This window comes from Phoenix dactylifera, chromosome 16 (genome assembly GCF_009389715.1).
Source record: "Phoenix dactylifera cultivar Barhee BC4 chromosome 16, palm_55x_up_171113_PBpolish2nd_filt_p, whole genome shotgun sequence".
Classification (NCBI taxonomy): Eukaryota; Viridiplantae; Streptophyta; class Magnoliopsida; order Arecales; family Arecaceae; genus Phoenix; species Phoenix dactylifera.
Window position 1 is genome coordinate 12,008,240 of NC_052407.1, and position 26,506 is coordinate 12,034,745.

The window sequence follows — 26,506 nt, forward strand, 5'->3', positions numbered from 1 at the left end:
CCTTCTCCAAAATTCAGAAAAAATAGAAAACAAAATTATAAAAAATCAATATTTTGGAAAAACATGTATATCTAAATATGTTAAAAATCAGCATGCATAGAAAAAAAATATTTCAAGAAATTGTGTTCTATTCAAAAATATTTCACTCTACACATAGAGAAAATAATTGAAATAAATTTTATTATGTAGGAAGCCATATATATCTAAATATATTAGAAATTACCATTGTGCTCCTTTCGAAAATATTTCCCTCCACACACGCAAAGGAAAAAACAAGACTCAAAATAAATTTGGTGATTTTGTGAAGTGATATACATATATTTAAATATATTAGATATCATCGCACATAGAAAATATATTTTAGAATGTTATAGTCCTTTCAGGAATATTTCTCACCATGCTTGCAGACGTAAAGATTCATCTTAATTATTTTTTAAAAAATAATTTAAAGTTATTTTAGAAAGCCATTAACTAATTCCACACATAATAAAAAAAATTAAAAAAATATGTTAGAAAGCACCACACACAGAAAAAAAATATTTTAGGAAGCTGTGTTCCTTTCAAAAATATTTCCTTCCATGCACATAGAGGAAAAAATTCAAAATAAATTTTGTGGGGCTCTTCCTAATTATTTGAAAAAAAATCAAATTTAGATTATTTTAAAAAAATTATTGGATATTTAGAGCCCATGAACAAAAAAAATGAATTAAAAAATAAGTCTTCTCCACACACATAGAGCAACTGTTCTTAATTATTTAGAGAAAATTTGAATCTAGAGTTATCTTAGAAAACATTTAACTAATTCCATGTACACAAAATTCGTAAAATAACAAAACTTCGAAAAAAATTGAAATAAGTTCAAATTTAAGTGGAATTCTTTTTAATTATTTTAGAAAAAATGGTTGGCTATTTAAAGTTTGCGTACAAAAAATAATGAATTTATGATTTTTTTTTTCTAAAGGAGGGAAAACAATTTCCTTTCAGAAATATTTTCCTCTACAAATTACTTATTCATTTATCATATAAATTATTATTTATAATATCATTATCTTCGCATTGCACAGGTATCATACTTTTACTTCATTTGATACTTCTGATAGAATGATGGATGCACCATAAAGCTATCAAATAACCTCTCATCAGTCATCATGCAGGGAAATAAAGTCTAAGATCTTTTCCGGCAAATATTTTTGTGTTACTCTATGGTTAACTAAAGTGAATAAAAAAATTAAACCACTAAAAACTTTGTGCATCTTAAATCTGTTGAAGTGGCTGTTTCGATTGCACCGTTAACAACATCATGTCCTAAAAAAGTATATTTTTATGCATGCTTGCCTTGTGTCTCTAGCCCACACTAAGAGTTTTGATAGCTTGATTAATGTGTAAAAATAGAAAATATTGCCATCTTACCATTATGATTTTCAACCAAGTCCTTAGAATATATGTATATGTATATATAAAAAAAAAAATTCTTGCTGAAGATACATAGTGTATATTGAAATTATATAATGTTAATGCATATTGTTTTCTCAACCAAACCTAAATATAGTGGTCAACTTTTTAAATTGTTGCCAGTAAAATCCGAACTGAAATCATATATCTCTTTCCATGGCCCTTTATATAGAAGTGGTTGGCGTCTATTACCGATCAAGGTGGAAGTAGGCCTTAATTACTCGATAAGAGTCTCCACGTTACGCACATAGGGAAGAGTTGTAATGATTGATCCAGTCGGAAAGAGTTATAAGTGAAATTGTGATTGTGCCTTTAATAGCAATTAATTATTTTAAATATGCTTGAATTGGAGATACATGGGTTATTGTTGTTGGTCGGTTAGCTCATTTTGATTGGCTTGATAGTCCCAGTCGACACCTCAGCAAACATCGAGGTCAACATTTCTTATTGCTAGTCTTAGTTGGTTGCTAAGACTAGCAATTGAAGCCATCATTTCAGTCAGTTGCTAAGATTAGGTTGATGAATATATGCAGAAATGTTTACCATATATGCTATTTAAAAAACCCATGATTTGAAGGATAGGTATTAAAATAGCCATGCTTAAACTTAATTTGAGAAATTAATTTTAAAACTATGAATAACATAATTCGATTCTTGCTCTGGGTATCACGATTATATCAGGTAATAGATTATATCCCATGCATGTCATTTTTTAAACTTTTATAGAATGATCTACATGTTATGATTAAATGATGTTCCCTGCTTTGAGAAAATTCTTTAATTGACATGATAGGATATCAATAGTAATAAATAATCTGCAATATAACTCATAGGTCCTCGGTCGAACTCGTGAGTCAGGCTCAAGTCATCCCCTCCTAATCGATCAACTCAATGACCCATAAATATTAAAATAAATATTAAATATAAAGTTAAGCTACTAAAATTTATGCTGATAGAAGTACCATTTAGAGATCACAAAATAAAATGATCTCATCGAAAATTTTGTCTGCTTCACTATTGATTACACATGAACCTATGTCGCCATGCAAGATAGCAATCAAAAATCTTGCAATCAAATCACGAGAGGATTCAATAGAATCAAAATTGTAAAAATATAGAAAATAAGAATAGTACGAATAATACAAGCTTGATGCATTAAGTCCTAACTATTTAAATTTGAAGTTAATTAACTAAGCAAGTTTTTATCCAACTTCCCTGGATCATTTGAGCCGTATAATTGGCCTACTTAAGTTAATGTTTCTTTTCTTAGGAATTGGAGGTTGGCTTCGTGATCGCGCATTTTTGTTTAACAACTAAATCTCATAAGGTTCTGTTTGTTGGTGCTGCCACCCGCAAATCTCTCTTTTTTTTTCTCTCTCTCTCTTTCCTTCCCTCTTTTTCTCCAAAATGAATTCTTTCCATATATCCATCCAAGTCACATTAAAATTTGATTCTAAACTTGAAAAATGACTTGACCAAGCCTAATCATGAACTAACTCAGGCTAAAGAAAAAATCTAGCTGAGCCTTACTCTCCACTTTAAACCAAGAAGCATGGATTGACTGGGATGGATTGTAGCGTCTGCTAAGAAAATATTCTAATCAGTCGTGCAATTGATTGTAAGAATTTCCTCCAACTGAGGTTACAGGGGATTAACACTCATTCCAGACTTATACTAATGCTATATTTATGCATCTACTCTCCTTCTCTTCTCTAATATACTAATCCCAATTCTCAGAGCGTCCATTTATTTGTAAGATTCAATACTCACATGCTCTCCACCCAAACAACATGGCTTGAATATTGAGCTCCACTAGCAAACACCCTTATCCTGCTAAGATGAACTCAACCCACCACCTTCTGGCTTTATGCATGAAGTGCACACACCTCAAGACACGAGCAAGTAGTAACCCTGAAACCACCACCTTCTCACTGCTAAAAAAAAAAGAAAGAAAACATGGGACGTCACTTTATGGTGTCACCCTTCCTATTTCTTTATCAACGAGTCTAGTTTCAAAAAGCATGATGGATACAAACATACTATTGGTAACCTCCGGATACAGCTGATATGACAGATCGATTAATAAAAGCTCGCCATATGGCCAACAGTACAAGCACTTGTAAAGCCATTCAAGTTTGGAGATAACTGTACTCACAATAGCATGCGATTTTCTTAACGCCCGGAATGCATGAATGATCCTCATGGGCAAGATGTATGAGCGTTATGCCCCAACAAGATATATGGACTATTACTGTAACGGCTACTGTACATGCCTAATTTAATTAATGTCAATGTTGATCTTTATCTATATAAAGCACATGCTAGAGATCCTTGGATAAATTATATCTGACTTCATTACCACGTTGTCACTCCGCCATTTCCAAACCTCCACTTTTCTCTAAGATCAACTTAAAGATCAGAGAACCCTCGTCGGATACTCTTCAGCATGCATACTTCCATATTTTTGTTACTTCAGATTGGAACTGAGTGGAAGTCCCTATTCGAACGCAATCGTCGTATCCAATCCTTCCAACCCAGTTCGAAGTTCAATAGCAAGCTCAAACCGGCCTTACCGATCTGCATAGGCAACTCGTCATCTTTCTCGGCCACTAGGCTTGCCCGAGCTGGATTTTTAGCGATAACGTTCGCGCGCGAGCGAGCGTACATATATGTGTCCGTACTGTATATGTATATTGATGGGCGGCAAAATGGATCGTCATGCTTATGACAGGGGACCACCTCATTCTGGCCAAGCAGACCTCAGCGCCGATCAGGCTAGACCTCGATCCCGCTGAGAGCTAGTCCTACTTTGGATCTCACCGAAGGCCAAGTTGATCTCGGCCAGATCTCTCCGCTGTTACGACCTGCAGCAACCTCCTTTGGAATCTATAATGGCGATGCACCCCGGCCCGAGGTTAGGGCGTCCTGTAGTGCTGATCAAAAGCCGAAGAGGCCCCATCGATCGCAGGCAATGATGTCCTGACCCGAGCTCGGGGCACCCTACCGAGCAGACTTCAACGTCAAGGAGGCTAGGCTGATCTCAGAACCCGCCAAGCCAACCTCACTGAATTTTTGTCGTGGCCCTCATATCGGCCTGACCTCAGTGCCCTGCTAAGCGGGCAAGGCCGACCTCGGCCCCTGTCGAAGGCTGAGCTAACCTCGATCCCCACCAAAGGCCGAGCTAATCTCGTCCAGTACATGCTACGGCCATGCCCTGCAGCAACCTCACCGCATAATGCTTCGCTTGATGACCCTGCCAAGACACGTCAACAAAGGACTACACCTTGTTGTCCCAGCCATGCCTACTGACAAAGGTCGTATCCTGCGGTATACGCCAGCGCTACCTGGCCAGCGCTGTGGCTGCGCGCCATCTGGCCAGTGCCATCTCCTTCCATGATGAGGATGAGCCATACCTCCACCACCTGGGCACCTCTGCGGGGGCTATAAATAGCCCCATCAAGTAACACCTGAGGATCTTTTGGCCAACAAAAACTCCACGCTAACTTAAACATTGGAGGGTCCTCATCGGAATCACCGGTGAGGCTTTGTGCAGGTACGTCGGCGTCCAGCAGGTGGATTTCCTTCACCGACTCAACCAGCAGCTCCTCCGACGCTGTCACCCTCGGACCAAATTTGAACCACAACATATATATATACACACACATACGCATGCATGCATGGATACATACATACATATGTATGTATATATGTGTGTATATGTGTACATATATAGTTTGCAGCTCAACATTGTAGTGAAGTAGAAGGAGCATGTTACCTTCCTCGGTGGCCGTGGTGAAAAGGCAGGGGGGGCACAACTGCACAAGCACTGTTCCCCTTTAATTTAATAGCTGACAATCCCCCCACCCATTTGCCATGTAGGGAAGCGAGCGGAGCACATTCACGTCTGATCACGAGCTGCAGTAGTTGCAAAAGTCTATATTTTGTTGCCTTAAAATACGGTAGAGGCTTTTGACGTATGCGTGTGCGCCAGCTTCTGTGCTCTAAAACAACGAAATAATTTCTCTACAATGATGGGCATCCGAGAGGGCACTCTACGTGTCTCTCTGTCTCCCCCTCTTTAATCATCAACCCTCGCTTTGGGTGGCCGTTGGGGCCCTGCCACTCTCGATTCAGCGATACCGCGGCATCTTGTTCCCACCGTGTCTGCTGCTCTCCTCTCTCAAAGCCCCGAGGGGGCTCCCACAGCATAACTCTGTACTTCACCACCACTTTAAAGCCAGTGTACAGTGGCCATGCAGTGCTCCCGTTCCCACGCTTAAAAACAGTAGGATTCACTGTTCCCTTGTGCTTGGATCCTCTTGCATCTAATGCTCCTTCCTATCCTTTTAGATGAGATTCAATTTACTTCATTGCAGGGTGATTGATCTGATGTTTGGTATGTGTGTCATGTGTTGTGGATGCGTTGGTGTACTGTCTCCATTTATCTCTGGAGCTGATGAGGATACAGATCTTGAAATGTGATGCATTTTTCCTGGCATGAATGAATGCCTATGCCATAAGCGGACTAGGTCTTGTGAATTCATGATCTAGGCCATATGTTGTTGATAGTGGCGTGCCTTCATCGCAGCGCATAATATAGGCATTATGATCTTTATTATGTTTCTCGAATGCATATTTGCATAATCTTGATGCATGCGTGCGTCGACCGGTGGGTTAGGATTGGCACCAAGATGTGCCATGTTTGTAGATGGATATCTAGGTTAAATCAGCACATCAATTTACACATTTATAAATTAAAGCTGATTTAAGCATTGCTGCTACTATTATCCATTTACCTAGACATACTTGGTATTTAACTTGTCTTGAGTTTCATGTTAAGTTATCTTGAGATTTGCATATCTCAAGACAAGCAATGTGTATCTGGTGGTGAATGTAACAAACATTAACTTGTTATTCTTTTTGTTGGCTCCTATAATTAACTAGTTTTCCCCCTCCAAAAATCTGAATGCTAAGCTATATGCTCTTTTCATAATCGATCAAAAGCGATCCCCTCTGCATGATTTCAGAAAAGAAAGAGCGACGCAAAGAGTATTTCTAAGTGACTGTTTACCTGCAAGATGCAATAATTATTTTGATCGAATAGAAGTTGAAGAAGCAATCATCAAAGCTTCCAACATAGGTTTGCTCAATTTATATAAATCCAATATAAGAACCACTTTAATCTGGCCCTAGCTCAGTGCTAGGCAACTTAATTCTCGCTACAACCTGAACCCCCATGAGCAGATCCACATACTAGATGCAACCTTTGCATTTCCATTAACAAAGCATGCATGTCTTGGAGTCTTTAAGGCACCTTGTCTGTCTAGTGACCTAAGGTACAACAATAATATAATCTCCAAAACACATTTCTAAGCTCCAACTCATCCCATTTCAACGCTAATCAAACTGTTGAATTAGTGGTGTCATCAATATCAAAATAAGAAGTCTAGAGCTCTAAATTATCAGAGCCTGCTCCTAGCCTTTGAAACATGGGGAGTTGGCTTTAGGGATAATATATATATTTCAGCATCCTTGTACCATGCGGTGAACCTTGGCCTAGCCCTTGGTAGTTGCCGAGGAATTGGAGCACCGATGTCTCGGCCCCTCAGCCTCATTTTTTTATAGGCAATAGACCTCTAAACCTTGGGGTCGTTGCTTGGCTTTGCGCCCTGATTCTAATCCACGGCACAGCGCTGTCTCTCGCCGGCCAGCCAAGCGCGCGAGAGCGAGCGCCCTTCGAGATCGACGCGTTGCAGCGTCGCTCGATGCCCGGCCCCTTGCCGGAGAAAAAGAGGCCAAAGTGTGATGCCTAGGGCTTAAAAAAGAAAAAAAATAGGAGAGGGTGGTAGAAAGAACCATGAAATCCAGGCATTGGAAAGAGCGACTAAAGTGAGGGGGGGAAAAAAAAAGAGGAAGGAGGAGAGCTCGTGGATAGATAAATCAAAAGGCAAAAGAGCTTGCTTGGCACTAATCAATGGCATGTGGGACTAGTCTTTGTTTAATTAATTTCCTTGTGCTTGCCACTTGTCTAATTCTCGTAGTTTTCGTGGGGACACGTTTCGCAGCATGAGTGGATCGTTCGTGTACGTAAGATCTTATCTCGATGTGAATTTGGCCTACAAAATGTGAGCTTAGTTATCGATACACATAGATGTCGCCATGCATGCATGAGAGCTAAGTGTTAATGTTAGTCTTGGCTGCAGAGGATTTTGATATATTGAAGGATAAATAAGAAATTGATCGGCTTTATGAACTTTCATGCATGTGAACTAGTGAATTAGATGGCATCCAGAGAGCATTAATTTTTAGAATTCCTTACTTGTTATTTACAGTCACAATATTCTCTGAAAAAAATTTAAAGTATTTTTAAATTTTTCTCTATAACCTTTCTATGCATCTGATTAACCAATGGTATATTCGTACGAAAAAAGACAGCTCCTTCTTTCATGCGAAAGATACAATTTTGTCCCATGGTAACAACTATTGATACTTTGTCAAATCCACATTGGCACCTTCCATTCTTCAACATAATTCGTGTCAGTTTAATACTGCTCATATACATATTTAAAAGACTTATTTTTATTTTAGAGTATGCTATTGTGAGGATAAATACAAACTATGTATGTAAGGCTATATGTATAGTGCTCATATACATATTTAAAAGACTTATTTTTATTTTAGAGTATGCTATTGTGAGGATAAATACAAACTATGTATGTAAGGCTATATGTATAGTGCTCATATACATATTTAAAAGACTTATTTTTATTTTAGAGTATGCTATTGTGAGGATAAATACAAACTATGTATGTAAAGCTATTATTGGTGGCTAAATGTGTGATAGATAGAAAAGGCCTAGAGATATGTAATGACAAAACTATGAAAAAAATCATTAAGCATCCACAAAGTCCATTGACTTTACCTCATGTTTCCATAAGTTTAAGGCCCCAGCAGCCTATCGTTACATAGCAGTACAGGCTTTTTATTTTGTATATACAAATGGCATGGCTAAATTGCACCTTTCTCTATACCAACCATTTTAGTGTTAGTTCTATTATTGTTGATGCTGCTACCACAACTCATAATAGTAGTTTTCCCTCAAATGGTAGTGATATTCTTTAGACATCTTTATTACAATATGTGTTGAGTGATTCTTTGGAGGGCCAGCCCATAGATGTATAGATATTTCCATTTGGAATCTCTCACTTTATCATTCATCATGTTCATCTTCCATCATGCTTAACCCATCACATTGTTAGTTACTTACCTAACTAGAAATCAGGATTTAAAATTTCAAGATATTAGTTACCTTAGTGAGTGACCAGGCCAAAAACACAACCAATATAGTTCGAGGGGAGATTTGGAGAAAACCAAGATTTTCTAAGATCTTGACCAATATTTTAGGATCGAGAGATCAATATTAACAATATTCATCAATATGAATATTTTCGTAGAAGCCAAAGTTTTGGATTTTATCGATTAATATTTGCCAAGATAATAGGGCTAAGATTTTCATACATATCCGCCGGGCAACATCTGATACTAATACAAACCTAGATATTGGTTGAGATAAAAACTATGACTAGGAACATATAAATGTCTTTTGAACATCTTACGTCCAAATTATGTTCATAGCCTTATCTTCTTTACCAATTATGATAAATTATTTATATGTTTTACAAGATGGCTATTGTCCCATCATCTCTATTTTAAAGGCTTAGTATTTAAGAATAGTATCTCTTCAAAAGGTTATATGCTACTAACCTTATTTTTCATCAACTAGATTTACCATCACTCTCTTTTTCTTTCAATTGTTTTTAACTATTTTTTAAACAGTTCCTAAATAGTTGCACAATCAATTCATTTTAATGTTATCTTAGTAAGTATTTGCTTATCTAAACTAACTAATTTGCGAAAAGGATAGAACCTAACTATGAAATGTTTTGTGTCTTTACTCCAATAAGAAGTGCGATAATGTTTTGTTTTACTTTTTTGGAGAATAATAATAAGAGTAACACCAATCATTTCAAAAAAATGGTGTGAGAATTATTGGCAGAGGACCGTCCAATAAAAAATCTAGGCACACTTTTGTTAGGCAAAAACATAGAACTTTGAACATTTTATTTATTTAGAAATTAGAGAATTTTATTTTTATGTAGACTTTAGGATGAAAATTATATAGATTTAAGAATAAGAATTTTATGTGGACTTAAGTATTTTATTTTTATGCGGACTCCAATATTTTATTTTTATGAGGACTCATATTAGAGTTATGAGTTGCCTATATAAATCTATTAGTATATCAATTCAAAATACAGTTTGCATTACTAAGATTAGAGAATACAGAATAGTGAGTTTTCCTCTTCCTCCACTTTCTTCTCTTCCTTCTTCCTCTCTCTCTTTCTCTGTTATATCTTGCATCAATTGGTATCAAAGCTTGTTCTATCATGCGCTAATTTGGTTTCAGAGCATCTTATTCTCCTTGCCTCTTAAGTCTGTCCTGCATCAGTTGGTATCAGAGCAAACTTCAATCCACCACCACTATTATAGCATGTCCGTTGTACCATTACCATAGCCCTAGCAACCCAATGCACCACTCAGCCGGATCCACCGATATTACTATCATTGTCCACCCCACCACATTAATGCCAAAAAGAGAGAAAAAAAGAAAGAAAACAAATTTGTTGCCTTATTTTTTTTATTGATCTTATGTTTTCCCTTAGTCCTTATCTTCATTCCAGCTACCAGCAGACTGCACCCTTTGCCAAAGTCCTTTCGCTCCCTCATGAAGGTGCCAACCCCTGTATCCTCCTAGCTTTTCCATCTTCTCCATTTGGTAGCTTAATTTCTCCATCCTCAAATCATTAGATTCATGCCCAAATCGAGTTTACCAGAGCCCTCTTGCTTCTTGCCAGTCTCATCGATCTTCATGATCGTGCTGGCCTCCCTTGTTTCCTTTTCCACTCCCGCCTTTCTAATTCCATCTACCACTACCTACTGTCTCTACTGTGAGGAACGACAACCATCAGACCTCCCCCTACTGCAACACCGCAATCCACCATCAACTCCACTGTCAAGACTCCTTGATCCCACCATTGCCTGGTCGAGACACCTTGCTTACTGTCTAGGGTTTTGAAGTGAATGCCTTGCGAGGAAGGAAGACAGACAGATCAAATCATGCCCATCCCAAGGGGATCTAGATCTAATCCAGATCCGACCCCTTCCACTTGATTTGACTTGATAACCTAATTCATATACGCTTAGTTGTTGCCACATAACCAGTAGGCTGAATTACTCGGCCAATAAGTCAAAATATATGGATGTAGGCTGATCTATACTTGATCAATAGGCCGAAGTACTTGGATCGCAGGACGATATATACGGTTACTAGGCCGATTACTACTAGAAAGATGCCAATCTTACATCAAGTATTAGAAAAGTAGGCTGAAATACTAAGAATGTAGGTTGATACACCAAGGGTATAGATCGATATGCTAAGGGTGCAAATCGAGATGTCTATCGGTCTAGGTGTAGGTCGATACGCCAAGAGTGTAGGCCAATAGGCCAAGAGTGCAACCGATATGCTATAGGTGCAGGTTGGTATACTAAGTATGTGGGCTAAGTAACTGGGTTGTATACCTAGAGGACGAGAGTTATTGGCCTAGGATGAGGCCTTAATAAAGAAGAGTTTTAGAATGGTGGCTAGCCAACTTTTACCACTAGCCATGATGAGGGAGAAGCGGCCATATTACCTACTATGGATAGAAATAGTGGTCTATATGGCATACAATAGAAAGGACAAGTGTCCAAAATAAATAGTGGTGCCGATCTCTCCAGTATCCATGATGAGAGAGGAGGGTCACACTACCCATCAATTATGGTAAAAATACTCCATGTAGCATACTATAGTAAATATATGTATCCAAAATGAATAGTAGTTCTCATCTTTTTACTACCTATGACATGAGAGAAAAGGAAGCACTACCTACTTTAGCAATAGTGGCCCATATGACATACAATATTGAGGACAAATGTCTAAAGCTAAGTATTAGCACTCATCTTGTTAGTTAATAACACCTATAAATATCAGATTGTAACATAAAGAGATACAATTTTTTCAAATGAATAAAATATCTTTTATGTTTTCTTCTTCACTTTGCTTTAGTTTTATAATAGATTTAGGTAGCATTCCATGATCTTAAAATTTTTTGAAGGTTCAAGGCACTTGACCCGATCTTATCTTCTTCAAGTTCCAGTCGTAGGAGAGTGGCACACGGCGCAAATCTCCTTGCTCTACCATTGACTTGGCATCACCCATTTTGGTCTGAAAATCTGAGAAACAAGAAGTTAGTTGCACTCTTAATATGACTGCTAGGGGGCGAGTTGTTAACCAGAGAATGGCTTATATTGCTCCAAATCTAAGAGCTGGAGGCATCAACCATCTTGGATACCTCCCCCTCTAAATCAGCCATATCTACCATACCTACAAGATAGGGAGGCAAGCATGGTGATAAGTGTTACCTCCACTAGGTCTTCTATAGTTTTTATTTGTGCTCAAGTTTGGGTCTCACCTCCATGCTCTATGGTCTGTACTTGTTGCCTCGAGTTCATCTTTTCTAAGATGTAAACCTATCAATCTTCTTAATAAGTGAAACAAAGTGATGGGTCAGTGAGATCTCGATCAATTTTTTTTTCAAATTGGCTTAGTTCGATGACCGCCAAGTCCAAAATCAGCATATGAATATGGTGTCAGATACATCCCATCACTTTTCTTATCGTCGATTAATGAGATGCGAGGAGCATTGTTTACGATACATTCAAACCGATGATTGTGATCTATAGATGGTTGAACATCAGATCTATGAAGGCTATCTAAGTAGAAGTAACATGTCTTTAAAAATAAGTGACATAGGCTTTAATGGACCATGCCTAATAGGCTAATAACGCCTTGATGCATGCCTCGTAGATTCGAAGCACGTCTTGTCTGTGATATCTTTTTTTGGTTAGCAAAGAGGAATGAGGAATCTATGAGAGGCCCGTACATTATGCATTGCATAAAAGAAACTTTGAATCCACAGGAGTCTTTTCCGTTATGCGTTGCATAAAAAATACTTTTCCATTATGCATTGCATTGCATAAAAAAAATCTTTCTTCTTTGAAAAGACTCTTACCCAGGATTGACAGCGAGATCAGTCAAATCAAGAGGCTACGGATGAAGTAGGAGTGAGCCAGGGGATGATACATCCATTCAAGGAGAGGGAAGCCATGAGTTCCAGTCCGAAAAGCTCTCTCTCTCTCTCTCTCTCTCTCTCTCTCTCTCTCTCTCTCTCTCTCTAAATTTCTTCTTTAGTCTTACATGCATGAAAAGATAGTCTTACATGCATGAAAAGAAGCAAGGAATGATACTTGTTTGAAGGCCAATAGCTTAGATTTCTGACATTGCCAAGGAAATTAAATTCCAGACGAAACCATTCCCCAACTCACCCTGGTTGGACCGGCATCTCTCGCTAAGTGGTGCAACCCGAATTCCCCTCGCCATCCGTTTCCCAATCCCGTTTGACCTCGAAGCTGGTCTTGCGTGGGATCGCACTTCTTGGGCAAAGAACAAACGGTAACAGCAGACGACAACCAGGCCGGAACGTCGCTTTGGGAGACGGAAAGAAGATCCCAGGCAAGTATTTCTTCTTCTTCTTCTCTTCTTTTTTTCACTCTTTTATAATGAATGAATTAAAACACTGTGTAGATTTTTCTTTTCTCTTCTGATTCTATCCATCTTTTCCGTTTTCCCCTTTCTTCCAACTTTTCATTCTTAATCTTGAAAAGCTGGTACTTCTTGAATTAATATGCACATAACTTACTGACTAAGATGTCAAGCCTTTTCTTTAAGAAGATGAAGACGAGCAACATGATCACAAGTCCTGATCAGAGATATATAATTGGTAACCAAGTGAGAATAGAGCTAGGTATGTAGATTATTACTCAATTTTTTCTCTTTTTTTTTGGATTGAGTATTTCGTTGTCTTGGTTGGACAAGGATGTGTCCTATGAGAAACATGTGATGATGCTCTTGTCCTTTGCGAAGCTAATGCAGAGTTATACGCTCATGGACATGTTTCGTTTGGACCATTCATGTGGACTGATATTCATGAATATACGGATAAATCAAACATGGAATGTGAGAGCATGTCGTAGTGTCTCTTGAGGATCTGCTGGAATTACAAACGTCGGACCTATCTGTCCCTTGTGGGATCATCCACAGTGCTTTAGCATTTCAATTTGTTATCCTCAGTTGGTAGCTTTACACTTTTAGGTTGCGATTCGTGACCCAAATGGGATCACCAAGATGATCTTAGATCACTGATGATTTTTATCCCATGGTAATCTGATCCTCATTGATCTAAGATTACCGCATTTGGTACTTAAAAATTTTCAGGTATCCACGAGTAATCTGTTTAGTATTATATGGAAATCCAAAATTATTAATCCCAAAAATATATATTATACTTATAATATATTATTTTTAATACAAATATTTATTTTGGTTAGAAAAATAGGGCAAATAGAAGTAATATATTAAACAATTTCATTATATAAATATAAAGTACAATGATGTATTTCTACTATAATTTAAAATTATCATGGAATAATAATATAACAATAATATGATTAATATTATATTATAATATAATATATCATAAATACAATATATAATATTAAATCATATATATAATATTGATATTATATTGACGGTATACTGATCCTGATTTTTTTATGGAACTGAGAGATATTTTTGTTCTTAAATTTCAGCCCAAGATTACTGTCCTGGGGTGATCTTTGATTTCCGACTTTAAGGATGGGTATTCCATTACTAGGCTGGGTGGTGATTTGAGAAGTGAGGATGATTTGGGATTACAGCTATATAGGATCACCATGATGTAATCAAATATGGTGATCTCATCATCTCTACCCAAATTACTGTTGAGCAACATTTCTTGGGGGATTGAATTAAGTAATCTTGTTCTATGGCATTCTTAGCCTTGGAACAATGCCCACATAGAAGTTGTTAATAAGACTTAAATGGAACTTGGTTGGAAAAGTGTAGGTTGTCTTTCATAAAAATTATCTCATTTACTGCCATTTATGCTTTGCTCACTACTAGATCATTACATTTTAGTCGATGCATGTTCATGCCCTCTGTCATATCCACTTTGATCGTGAAGCCTTGATATACTTTCTTCAGTTGCAAACTGCTATGCTATATATTCCTGACTTTTTATCTGTGCCATCAGACCTATCCATTTCCCTCTTGAGTGTTTGTCTTATGGGAAGAATGGGAAGAATTTCAGGAATGGAAGAAGTACTTAAAAACAAGTGAAGGGGAAAAGAGAGAGAAAACGGCTTTAGTGAAGAGTTCTTCTTGACATTGAGTGGCACTAAGCGGTTTGGGCTCAACTTGGTTCAATCTAGTGTGAGCTAGGCGGTTTGAGCCCATTCGGCCGAATTAGGGCATGCCAAGCCCCAAAAAGTATGGGCACTCAAGTTGTCTGGCTGGTGACAATGTCCTAACCATGATCGTGACATCAGTCTTTATGCAAATGCCAAGGTTGTGACTTGTGAAAGCATGTAGACCACTACTAACATAGACCTTTATAATATTTTAACCATGGTTAATAACCTTGAACTGGATTATATATTAATTTTTCTGGAAATTAAAATCAGAATCGAAGATAATTAGAAGATGTGTGGTGGACCAAACACTCCTTTTTTCCTAAAATAATTAGAAGATGTGTGGTGGACCAAACACTCCTTGAAGAAACTTTACCATATGACTTGCTTCATTAAATTATCAATGTAGACCTTTATAATATTTTAACCATGGTTAATAACTTTGAACTGGATTATATATTAATTTTTCTGGAAATTAAAATCAGAATCGAAGATCTTTTTTCCTAAAATAATTAGAAGATGTGCAGTGGACCAAACACTCCTTGAGGAAACTTTACCATATGATAAGCGTCATTAAATATCAAGATGGTACCTGATCAAGTTCTAAGATTAATCCTACAATATTACTTAAAAAGTGCGATGGGAATTAGATGAGAAAGGTGAGGACATTTTATATAATATTTACTTGGCCCGAAATCTTCCTGCATGAAGGCTTAATTAGAGGCAAACCATATTTCATAATATGATGTGGAAGCAATTAATTAAACTAGATAGTTTTCCTATTAGGCCTGGATGTTTACTTTCTTGAGTCTATTATTCAAGTATAAAGGTAAACATGTTTCATTATTGAGTTTTTTACTGAGAATTATGTTGGCTCTATAACCAAATCATGCAATAGACTGCACATGACATCGGGAGTTATGATGATATTACTGAGGAGCGTTTTTATCAGAATATTTTTTCTTTTCATTTTGGGCAGCTAGCAATAATCTTTGTATGGATGCCTAGGAATATATTTCATATAGTTGGACAAGAAAATTTTGAGTCACGGACGTAGGACTCTTTACATGTAGGACATATTGCCCATGCAATTTAGGATCCTCATTTTGGTCAACCAGCTATAGAAGCCTTTGCTTAAGGAGGTGTTATCGGCCCAGTGAGTATCGCTTATTTTAGGTTTATCAATTGTCGGGCTCTCTCTTGGCTATGGCAACAACATGGTAGCACATATTTTTTGCTCCTCACTGTGGGGATCATGTTAAACTGTGCAGAATGTGGCATTCACTTACTCAAGTTCAATAATGCAATAGTTTATTTTACCTGATCCAAATCAATCCTGCGATCTTGGTTTCACATCCTTAAAATGGGATCAGAATAAATGTCAAATTGGATTTGGTCCTCATGTTGGATCTGAAAACTTATTGGTTCAGTGCCATGTACATGTGGATCCTAACCCCAGTCCTCCATCTATCAACTGCTAATCTATATTATGCATTTATTTATTTTTTAATATCTATGCCATTAAAAAGTCAGAATTGGGTCCTACAGTAGAACCCCTTAACCCAATAAAAAGTCAGAATTTGTTTGTTTGTTATTTTTTTAAAGTATGCAGTGTATGGCCTGGGCTTAGACATCTGATTCCCAGATTCTTCCAATTCCTATGGGAGCAGTAGGTGGTGCTTGTGGAGGTGGAATTTGGACTCGGATCTCAGTTGAGACGTTGACTGTGGTGGTCGGAGGTAAGAGTATTCTCTCTCATTTCCTCTCTTCATGGAACTTTAATTATCCACTGGTGTCAATCAATGTCTTGTCTCCAATTTCCTAATGACACATGGTGGGGACTGGGGATTGAACCCTGCTCTGTCCACTTGGACTTGTGTCAATGTTTTCAGAAGTGGAGTGTTCAGTGATATCGATGCAAGGCCGAGAGAGAGAGAGAGAGAGAGAGAGTTAATGATCATGGAGACTGGTGATATGATTGCATCAATAGGAGGCCTTTAATAGCTAGATGGAAGAGAGGTGATTGAAATGGAGGGGCACAAAGTAAAGGGATAGAAAGGAAGGAATTGGATTAATAGGGAATAGCAGCCAAAAAACGAAGCAAAGCTGCTTTGTCTTGGTACTGTTTGATGAAATATCTAAGATGTTTGTATTGGACTAACCAAGTACATTTGGACTAGATGTTGAATCATATGCTCAGATCAAAGTGTCATATTGTTTAATCTTATCTTTCCATTCGAAATTTTGAAGTGTTTTAAATTGAATTAATGGTCAGGGCTATGAAGTTGGAGGGAGATTTAACCTATTCACTGATTGTTCTGAATCTGTTTCTGTCCTTTGCCATGTAAACTTGTAGACTATAAACAGCCGGGCAGAACTCAAATAGCTGTGAAGGAGATTCTTGATGAAATGCCTGAAAGGGAATATTCATGGGAAGAAACAAATGGTCTGCGAAAGTGTAAGAAATTTGGCAGCCAAACATGAAGGAAAGCCCAACTAAGTGGATCTGGAAAAGCTAATGAGATAGGGTCAAGAAACTTCTTGAATAGTTGTAGAAACTTTGGGGAAAACAAGAAAACTTGGTCCTAAAGAAGCCTGATGAGGTATTGGATAGCCATCCAAGTTTAAACTGACACCCAATTTCCAGGATCCAATATCATTTACAGATGATGCACCTTTCTATTTTAAAACCAGATCTATGTTCTGGTCCTACTGAAACAGTTCTGATGCAGATCCATACAGGAAGCCACCTGAGTTCTGACTAATTGATGCTCAACAGCCCTAGATGTTAATGGAATTTTTTTTATTTGACCTTAAAAAGTTAAGAACTGCAGACTTGACTCTGTTAGAAGACAACTATTTTGTGAACATACAGTTAGTTAATTATTGTTTCCTGAAGCTCTAATATAATCTCATCCTTTATACAAAAGTGGCTCCTACTGCCTTCATAGAGCTGAGCACTGCACCTCACCTACCTTTGTTTTTTGCAAGGTTCACAATCTTGGCGCTAGGCACTATACAAGTCTGGTAGTGGGACCATACAGTACCGAGTCGTACCATACCGAGACTTGGTATGCAGAGGTGTACTAGTACATTTTTCATTTTTAAATTTTAAATATTTTTGTTTATGATTATTTTAAGGCTTGGGGATCTTTTAATTGTGATTTTAAGATTGTTTATTGTTTATTTTATTTCATATTGGTTCCGATGCTTGATAGTTGCAATAGTAAAAAAAATAGACAATGCATAATTTCCAGCCTGAAGATATACGTCAAATTGATTTTGAATTATAAAATATTTAACTGTGTCTAGTTTCTTGTGGAGTATCTATGTCGCTTGTAGACATATATCTCTCGTTCACAGTTGAGGTCTTGGACTTAACACCAACTTAGAGACCATGACTACTTCTGCATACGATAATCTAAGCCTCCTGGATAGTTATTTTGATACTAATATTAGGTTGACCGTCCTATTTGAAAGAGTCACGATATTGAAATTTGACCCATATTTTGGCTGAGGCTTTGGCGGGTAGTAGCCACCCGAATAAGATGCTCAGGCAAAGGATATGCATATGGAACATCTGTTGGTTGTGGATAATAGGATTCTGGGTACAATGACGATTTAGAGACATCTAAAGACCCTACTCTGCTTGCTATATCATCGGCTGCATTAATATTGGATCCTGAATCACCTCGAGGGGCCTGTCTCCTATATGCTATTGTATCCTCGTGAATCTTAAATCGTATACCATGGTCCTTATTCTATATGGTATGAGTGAAATGAGACTCGCTGGTAAATGGACTCAAACCATGTGGCTGCGAGTTATGCGCAGACCCACTGTGTCCGCTGCCACCTCCCTCGTCTCCAAATGCATCATTGCTCGGATTGCCATAGCATCATTGTTTATATTGCGAGATAATCTAGACAACCGATCATCCGATAGCTCAATGGTCTTGAAATATAAATGAATGCATTCTGCATCGACCCTCTCTACAATTTTTCCTCAAGCTGATTTCTTCTTTAGTGTGTGCATCATCCTTAAATTTACAAAATATCACAAAATCATGCCAAAATAAAAAATGGCATGACTCCCCTCATTTTAGCAATTTTTGGATAAAAAAGAAAAGAAGAGAGGACGAACATTTTACCTTTTTTTTTTTGATCTGAGCTGCTGGCCTGCAAAATCCCCCCACTCCCTTCTTTTCTTCATTCTCCTATATTCCCAAGCCTTTCCAAATTCAAATGGAGAGGAGAAAATGATCGGGAAGGCTCTTTCTCCTCTCTCTTCATGATTTGATTGGAATCAGCCCGAACTGATATGAACTGAGTCAAACTGTGCAAAACTGGGCGATTCTGCTCAATTCAAATTGGTTTGGGATGGTTTTTGCTAGTTCCCAAACCAAACCCCCTCATGACCTAGTTCTGCACTAGTTTGGCATGGTACACCCTGAATTGGGTGGTTCAAGTTGATTTTGCAAACCTTGCTTTCTTGTACATGGTTGTGCTACATTAAGTATAAGGGAAATTTTCGTGAGTATACCATTTTCAAGTTATTGTTAAATTTTTTGCCAATCAGCTTTGTTTTAGCATTCTAATGGTTTTTCATGCGAAGAAATGTTACTTCCTAAGTACTGTCTTCTGATTTTGTAAGGAAAACTTTGATGGTTTTGCAGCGTTGTGTAGATTTACCCAGCATAACCTTCCAGCTTGTAAACCTGTTCTTACACTAGGATGGGTAAGCTGACACTGACAATAAGCCTCTTATGTTCTATTTACTTTCATGTTGATTTTCTTATTTAATTTCCGTGTTTGCTTGCTCACTTGTAGGTAATGATGACTTTCTGGTCATGGGCATCAGAAAGTGTAATTACACTTGCCACTGCTTGCTGGTGAGTAGATCTCGTATATTGCTTTAGCATTGGAGTTGGTCTTTGTTAGGCTGATAACATGTTTTTCCATAAGTTGTGGAAATGATGGATCGTTATGATGTTGAATGCATACCTAAGGCTTATAGAAGCAATAAAGTGGCTTGCAGATGGGAATGCTAGGACAAATTGCAAATCACATTTGCACTCAGTTAGTAACTGCAAAAAATAAATAGTAGAGAAGAACAAATAATAGGAAGCAAAGTAGAATTACATGGAATAAAGAGAGAATAATCAGAAGAGAGAAGAAAAAAAATGAGAAGAACAAGAGAAGAGAATGGAGAATATCTAAACCTGTTTTACTTCTTTCAATCACGTAAAGTCAAACCACGCTGAAAAGAGATGATTACAACCTTGATGTAGTCTCAAAAGTTAAAACCCTTAGTAACATTAAATATTTACCCTTGTTTAATCTAAATCCTAACCATCAATTATAAAATAAGAAAACAAGCCCTAAAAGACCCCAAAACCCCAAACTAGTTATTACTACAGTGTCATGAACAGTTCCAGGATGCACTACTTCTATAGTGACTTGACATTAAAGACTTCTGACATCGTTAAAAGTTAAAACTCTTTCAAAGAACCTGAACTGCTGGGATCATCAAGCTGTTGAAAGCATGTGCCACCAGATGGAATTTAGAGCTTCGATGCCCATTGACCTTGTGCCCGGAACTCAAATATGAATCCAAAGAAGCTCCCTCATCAAATATTCTCTTAATACTTGCATAGAACAAAAGTATTTTGTTCACAACATTATTCTCTTCTGTACATGGATGCTGAGATTGAACATTTGCTGCAGGTTCAGAACCATATGAAAGCACCAATTTATATATATTATGAACTTGGTATTGCTACCAGAACCATTGATGGCGAGAGAAAGTTCTTAATATTACCTTTTCTTTTTCTAACATATTATTTCATAATCCTGCTTGGCAAGATCATATAGACGAAATTTCTTGTTACTGCTATCCAATTTTAATGTTTGGGAAACATGTGCACCCCTTTAATCTTCAAAATAGAACCTTAATTGGTGGAGGAAAGCTTGACCCGAGCATTCCAATGGGTATTTCCATATTATTAAATGCTATTTTTTGGTATGATATGATTTAACAGAGGATCTTACATTCATAAAATGAATGTTTCCGTTTCGGCTGAAACCAATCATTTTCGACTGGAACTGATCAATTTTGGCTGAGAGCAAATGGAAACTGACTCCCAATTTTTTTTTCATTCAGCTTCTTCCAAAACCAACATAAACTAGCCATATATGCCTTTTTAAATATTTGTTTTATTGTTTATTATCATATTTTAGTCATTTCTTTATTTATTTAAGTCCTTTGGCTATCTCGTACCAATTTCCAATGAAATTTCTTTTTTATTTCTTGCTGTTAAAGAGTGATATATAATAAATATAATATTTGACAGGCTAAGGTTGCTAAAATAGTCCTTATTAGTGTACTTTACAAGGATTGTTGACAATAACTAGGACAATACATTTTACAAAAATACTTTTTCTTATAAATAATAGATATAACATTTCATAACTAAATGGATTGGTGGCAAGCTATCTCATTATATGCTCATCCTCATTAGTTTTCTCACCCATATGATGATAAGGAAGGCCACTGTTATTTATGTGATCCACCTTGTCTTATTCGTTTATGCTTGACTGAGTGATATTAGTATTTTAATTAGGAGATTAGTAGATTCATATGATATATTAAAGCTATTAGGCTTCAACTTAGGTTAATTTCAGCTTGAAACTAGCTGATCTATATATATTATAGATCCCAGATTATTTAAAATGCAATCATATGCTATGAAATAACTTGTCTTTATTTTTTTTTCTATTTTTTGATTTTCTTTGACTTTTTTGACTGAAGCTCCGAAAGTTGGAGTGAAACTACTGAAACCACGGAAACTGAAACCAAGTTTTAAAACCTAGCATAAAACAGCTTACGATCAGTAGAGAAGATATGATTTTGCCATCGTTTTCCTTAGGTTCTCATTAGAGAGATGCAATAATATACATGTTTCATATCAAATAAGAAATCATCTCATTATTAGATTTGTTGCTTTCATAGACGTTCCAGTTCTGTGAGTGCTTTCATTCACATACCAAGCAATGTGATGTATGCATATGTTTGTTTGGCATCAAGAAAATTTGCTAACTTACATTTTGTTAACTGCAAGTAGCAGAGTGACCAATAGGGTCTCATGGTGTGTCTGGATGCACGCTGCTGCTCTGCCCTCCTTCAGGCAAGTCAATGGTATAATTGAAGAGGATCTAGATGCTTTAGCAACTACAACACTTAGTGCTTTGGGGGAAAGAAAGAGCTTGTTCTTACAGCATTCAATTTCCTTGGGATGGACTATATTGCCACAAGCATACCTTCATTCCGATCTAAAGTCTTGTTTGCATCGATTCATGTGAAATATCCAAAGTAAATTTCTGTGTTGCATGATTGTGTTCCCTGTAACATAATAAGGTGTCTTGATAGATTGCATATTACAAAAGTGTTGGTAAAAGCTGCATATCACGATGATATCTGTATTTGTATCCATTATTTTTTTTCCTGTAATTATCAATCTCAGTTATGATGTATTAGTTTTCCAGATTGACAATTGTCGGCTTTGCAGCAGTGACTTTCTAACTAATGCAGGACCGCTATGTAGCAATACATTAAATCTTACCTTTCCCCTTAAAACTGAGTTTATGTTTATGTTGTCACCTTTTTTTGTGGTTGCTGTTTACAGGCCCTATGGCGATCCAACTTATTTATCTTGGACCAGGAAAAGCAACGCAGGCTAATGTGAGTTTTCTGGAACAACATCTTGATAGTTTCAACCTCATTTATATTTGTCCTCAACGCACTAGCTTTATGATTGAAATCTTGGTTCCAGAACAGGTTATTTTCTTTCGTTAATCTGGTCCCAGACAATTGGTGTTTTACTGAGCCACTAAGGTGGCTTACTGTCAGAAACCTTTCAGTTTCATGTGGCCGATCGGTTGCTGGAGATCATCCGGAGAAGTTATGGCGCCATTTAAGCTTAGCATCCCAATTACAGGCCATATATATATGATGTTTTAGTGCTGGCGCAATCAAGGGTGACAGATTTCGAGCATCTTGGCTTTTTTCCTGTAATTTTCCCGAAATGCTCCAATTCATATATCTACCTGCCGGGCTATTCTCAGCTCGACAAAAGTATTATTTTGGTGTATAGTTTCAGGTAAAGCTCTTACAAATTAAAGGTTGAAGGTGGTTTTACTGATTAGTGGAGCTGCTGCAAGTTAATATGCTTAAATCCTTAACCATAGTCTAACCGAAGCCAAGGTGTTCCTTCTGTTCATCTCCCAAATGCCAATTCTAACCAAGTATGTTGTGTGCTTTTGGGTGTTATAACAGGTATAAGGTTTTTTTTGGAGCCTTGTTCTTGGTTAGTTGAGTAATGAGAACATCATAGTATTTTGGGAATCCTTCTGGAAAAGGCATCTCAACATTGTGAGCTCTATTTTCAGCTAGGGAGATGAAATGCCTGCTGAGTTGGTGGAAAGAGACATACATTTGATCTACCAGTACTCTGTTGATCCATGTGTCTGGTAGGTGGGTGGGGTGAGAGATAATGTGCTAGTTGTTGTGCCATCAGACTACAACCTAGAGAAGTATTTGGTGTTCTATCATCTTTAGAGAATTTTGCCCTTTTGTTTCCATCTCCGTATGGTACCTCGTGGTCAGCAGTACTTTCATATTCGTGATTATATATATACTTATGTATGTATAAACTATCAAATCTAGTATAGTTTTTATTTTTTTTTGGTACAATGGTAGCTTACACAGCTTTTAGTGTGAGTACAGTCGACATAATAAAGAGAAAGAAGATGACGTAATAATAGAGAAGCGGCTACAAAATATGTCCAAAAGACTTCTTTCAAGTGGTGAGCTCCATCTAGTCTGCAGCCTTATTTGCCTCCTAATATATATGAACAGTCTAAAATAAGCTCCAATTTTTCACTATCCTGTAGATATCCTTAAGCAATAATGCGGTGTTTTCTTAACTAACTTCATTCTCTTGTCTTTAAACCTTTATATTTTTTTTTTAAGGAAAAAACTTGCAGGCTGTCGATGCCATAGTGGTCGTACGGTCGGACCTGAGTTTTTTTTTTTTTTTGTGGGTGTGTGTGTGTGTGTGTGTTCTCTCTCGATAGGTAGCACACTGATCACATGGCCTGGACTGTACGGGCTCCCCTTCTAATTCTGGTCACTCCCTTTTGGGACTGTCCCGGCCTCACCGTGAATGGCATGGAGCTTTGTTTCCGGAAATAGCACGGCGGACGCTGCAACCGCTCCTCCTCCTCCTCGTCTCATTGACCGCGCTTCAGCTTTTAATAACTTGTCTTCTTGCAGTGAGTAGTGAGTGCACCACATGCATGACGTTATCCTATCCGACATCCCTATTCAGGTCCGGATAACGTTATTCACGGTCCTTGTTAATAAAGAAAAGAGTTAGAACAAACCTAGCCTTCTCCGTGAATTAGGTGCAAGCCAGAGTTACGGTTGCAGAGGATAGGTAACTCTTCCACCTTCGTATGTCCGTATCCAACATCACTATTCGCGAATCACGACGGGAGAGGATGAATCATATCCAATTCAAGAACAAAAACTGATGAAGATCATAAAAATCGATTCCACAGAAACGGGGTTATGAATGATGAAATGCCTGCAACGTTACTAAGATAAGAAACCCTTTTTTAACAACATCTCTCGGTCGCACTGCCAAAGGGTAGTAGACATTTTCTCTGTACAGGAGCAAGAAGAAAATAGAGAGAGAGAGTTTTGATGTAGCTTAATTAGAGCCAGAGAGCACCGGCTTGTTTGAGGAGTGGGACGAGGGAGCCGTTGATGTGGCACGACATCACCTTCTCAACCCCGCCCAGCAGCTTCCCTCCCACGAACACCGCCGGCACGGCCGCGTTCAGCTGCGCGGCGGCGGACGTCGTCGTCGACGGAGAAGGAGAAGAAGACGAGGGCGAGGAGAGGAGCTGGGCGAGGACGGCCTGGATCTCGCGGCCACCGCGCTCCTGGTCGAGCTCGTAAACGGTCGGCCCCACCCCCAGCCCCAGCAGCAGTCGCTTCACCACGTGGCACATGCAGCAGCCGCTCAGGCTGAACACCACCACCGCGTTCCCGCTCGCCATCCTCGCCACCCTCTCGTACGGACTCCTCCCCACCATCACCACCCCTTCCTCCTCCTCCTCCTCTTCCACCACCCTCATCCTATCCCTCTCTCAAGCTAGAAAAGCAGCTTCCACTATAAAGTACAGAGTTTGAACGTTAAGATAGACGTTTGAGAGAGATGGAGGGAGAAGGCCAGAGACACTGCACTTTAGAACAGCAAGTGATTTGGCCTAGTATATATGGGAGTGCCTCTGGTTTTTGGATGTTATCTATATGAGGAGAGAAAAGGAGCCAAAGCGACACGGTTTGGTAGCCTTTTTAGGCAGAGGCCGTCTCTGGAACCCGGCAATCTCTGCACCCCACCCCGAGAGAGAGACGAGGGTTCTCGTTTCTTTTGATTTATTATATATAGGAGAGGCCGGGTGCTGTACGGTGCCAAAACGGAGGGAGACAACGGTTTCCACGTTTGGGAAACGTCCGTCACGGAAGAGCAACCGACAGCCCGACATGCAACCTTCTCCCGCCGCCGTTTGACCCTTCTTCCTCGGGACTCGGACGGAGACTTCTAACGTCGTCACATTGCCGTCCGCTTCCAACGGCCCCATGGACGCCGGATGCGGACCCTTCCCTAACGTAAGGGGCATTCCCGTCATTTAGCATTTCACGTGATTCGATTTCCTCGGTCCCCAGGGCGTATCCGCCGTACTGGTCGATCGGATGGTCCCCCCCCATCGACCGTTGGAATCATCTTCGACGGCGCGGATCGGTGAGCCCAAAAGGCGCGCAAGAAGCGGTTTCGGTTGAGAATCCAAAAGGCGTGAAACGTCACGCGAGTCGGCCCGTCAGGACCGAGTCGAGCGAGTTGACTCGGGGTGTGAGGACAGGATTGGACGGGCTTGTTTGGTGGCTAGCGTCGGTCGGTCAAAGCGGGGAGGGTCAACAAGTCAAAGATCACGCCTCTTCTCTGTTCCACGCCCTGCCGTTTGTATGCGCTTCGGCGGGTGGCGACATGGACGTGATTCGGTCCGCCTCTCTTTTCCCGCATGCGGTGGGTTCTGTTGGTTTTTTCTCGCCGGTCTTACTCTCCTCTCCCTGGGAGGACGGAGCAATGGAGTGCAGAAAGGCATGCACTGCTTTGAAAGCCGTGTCTGGCTGGCCCTTTTGGTAGGATCCGGACTGTAGAAGGTTCCTTTGTGGTCCGCTCCTGGTCCCGAAAGGACGAGTACTGGGTGCATGGGTTAGACCTGGGTTGCTATAATCCCACATGCAGGCTAGCCAAACATGTCTTTGGAAGATGCCATCGAACCAATCTCATGTGTTTTGAAAGACGAACAGAGCAGCTGAATGAGTTGCCTTTTTTGTTGCCAGGCATTCCGAAGAATTCATCTGGATGACTACGGCAGATAAACCCTCTTTTCCGTACTCCTTATTTTCTTTTGATTTGACAGGCTGTATCCATGTTAGAGCAATATAAAATGCCGTTTTTATTAAAAAAAATCTCCTGCC

General features: G+C 38.7%; 2 protein-coding genes across 10 annotated transcripts; one reads left to right on the top strand and one right to left on the bottom strand.

The window, feature by feature from the left end:
• Positions 1 to 16,379: 16,379 nt before the first annotated feature.
• Positions 16,380 to 23,596, top strand: LOC113462512 (ALA-interacting subunit 5-like). Of its 9 annotated transcripts, XR_005506573.1 has the most exons (7): positions 16,380 to 16,637; positions 17,890 to 17,969; positions 19,572 to 19,633; positions 19,726 to 19,787; positions 22,023 to 22,267; positions 22,581 to 22,636; positions 22,728 to 23,596. XR_005506573.1 is itself a non-coding variant. In XM_039114550.1 (5 exons), exons 1-4 carry the CDS (start codon positions 16,559 to 16,561, stop codon positions 22,633 to 22,635), a joined length of 258 nt encoding a protein of 85 aa, XP_038970478.1. In that variant the 5' UTR covers positions 16,380 to 16,558; the 3' UTR covers position 22,636; positions 22,728 to 23,596. The 9 variants fall into 9 exon arrangements, 3 of the variants coding, with proteins under 3 accessions (XP_038970478.1, XP_038970479.1, XP_038970477.1); XR_005506570.1 differs by having other exon boundaries at positions 22,023 to 22,636; XR_005506569.1 differs by having other exon boundaries at positions 22,023 to 22,636; positions 22,733 to 23,596.
• Positions 23,597 to 24,527: 931 nt separating this feature from the next.
• LOC103703691 (glutaredoxin-C9-like) lies at positions 24,528 to 25,075 on the bottom strand. Its single transcript, XM_008786633.4, has one exon. The coding sequence runs from the start codon at positions 25,054 to 25,056 to the stop codon at positions 24,673 to 24,675; it is 384 nt and encodes a 127-aa protein (XP_008784855.1). The 5' UTR covers positions 25,057 to 25,075; the 3' UTR covers positions 24,528 to 24,672.
• Positions 25,076 to 26,506: the final 1,431 nt, after the last annotated feature.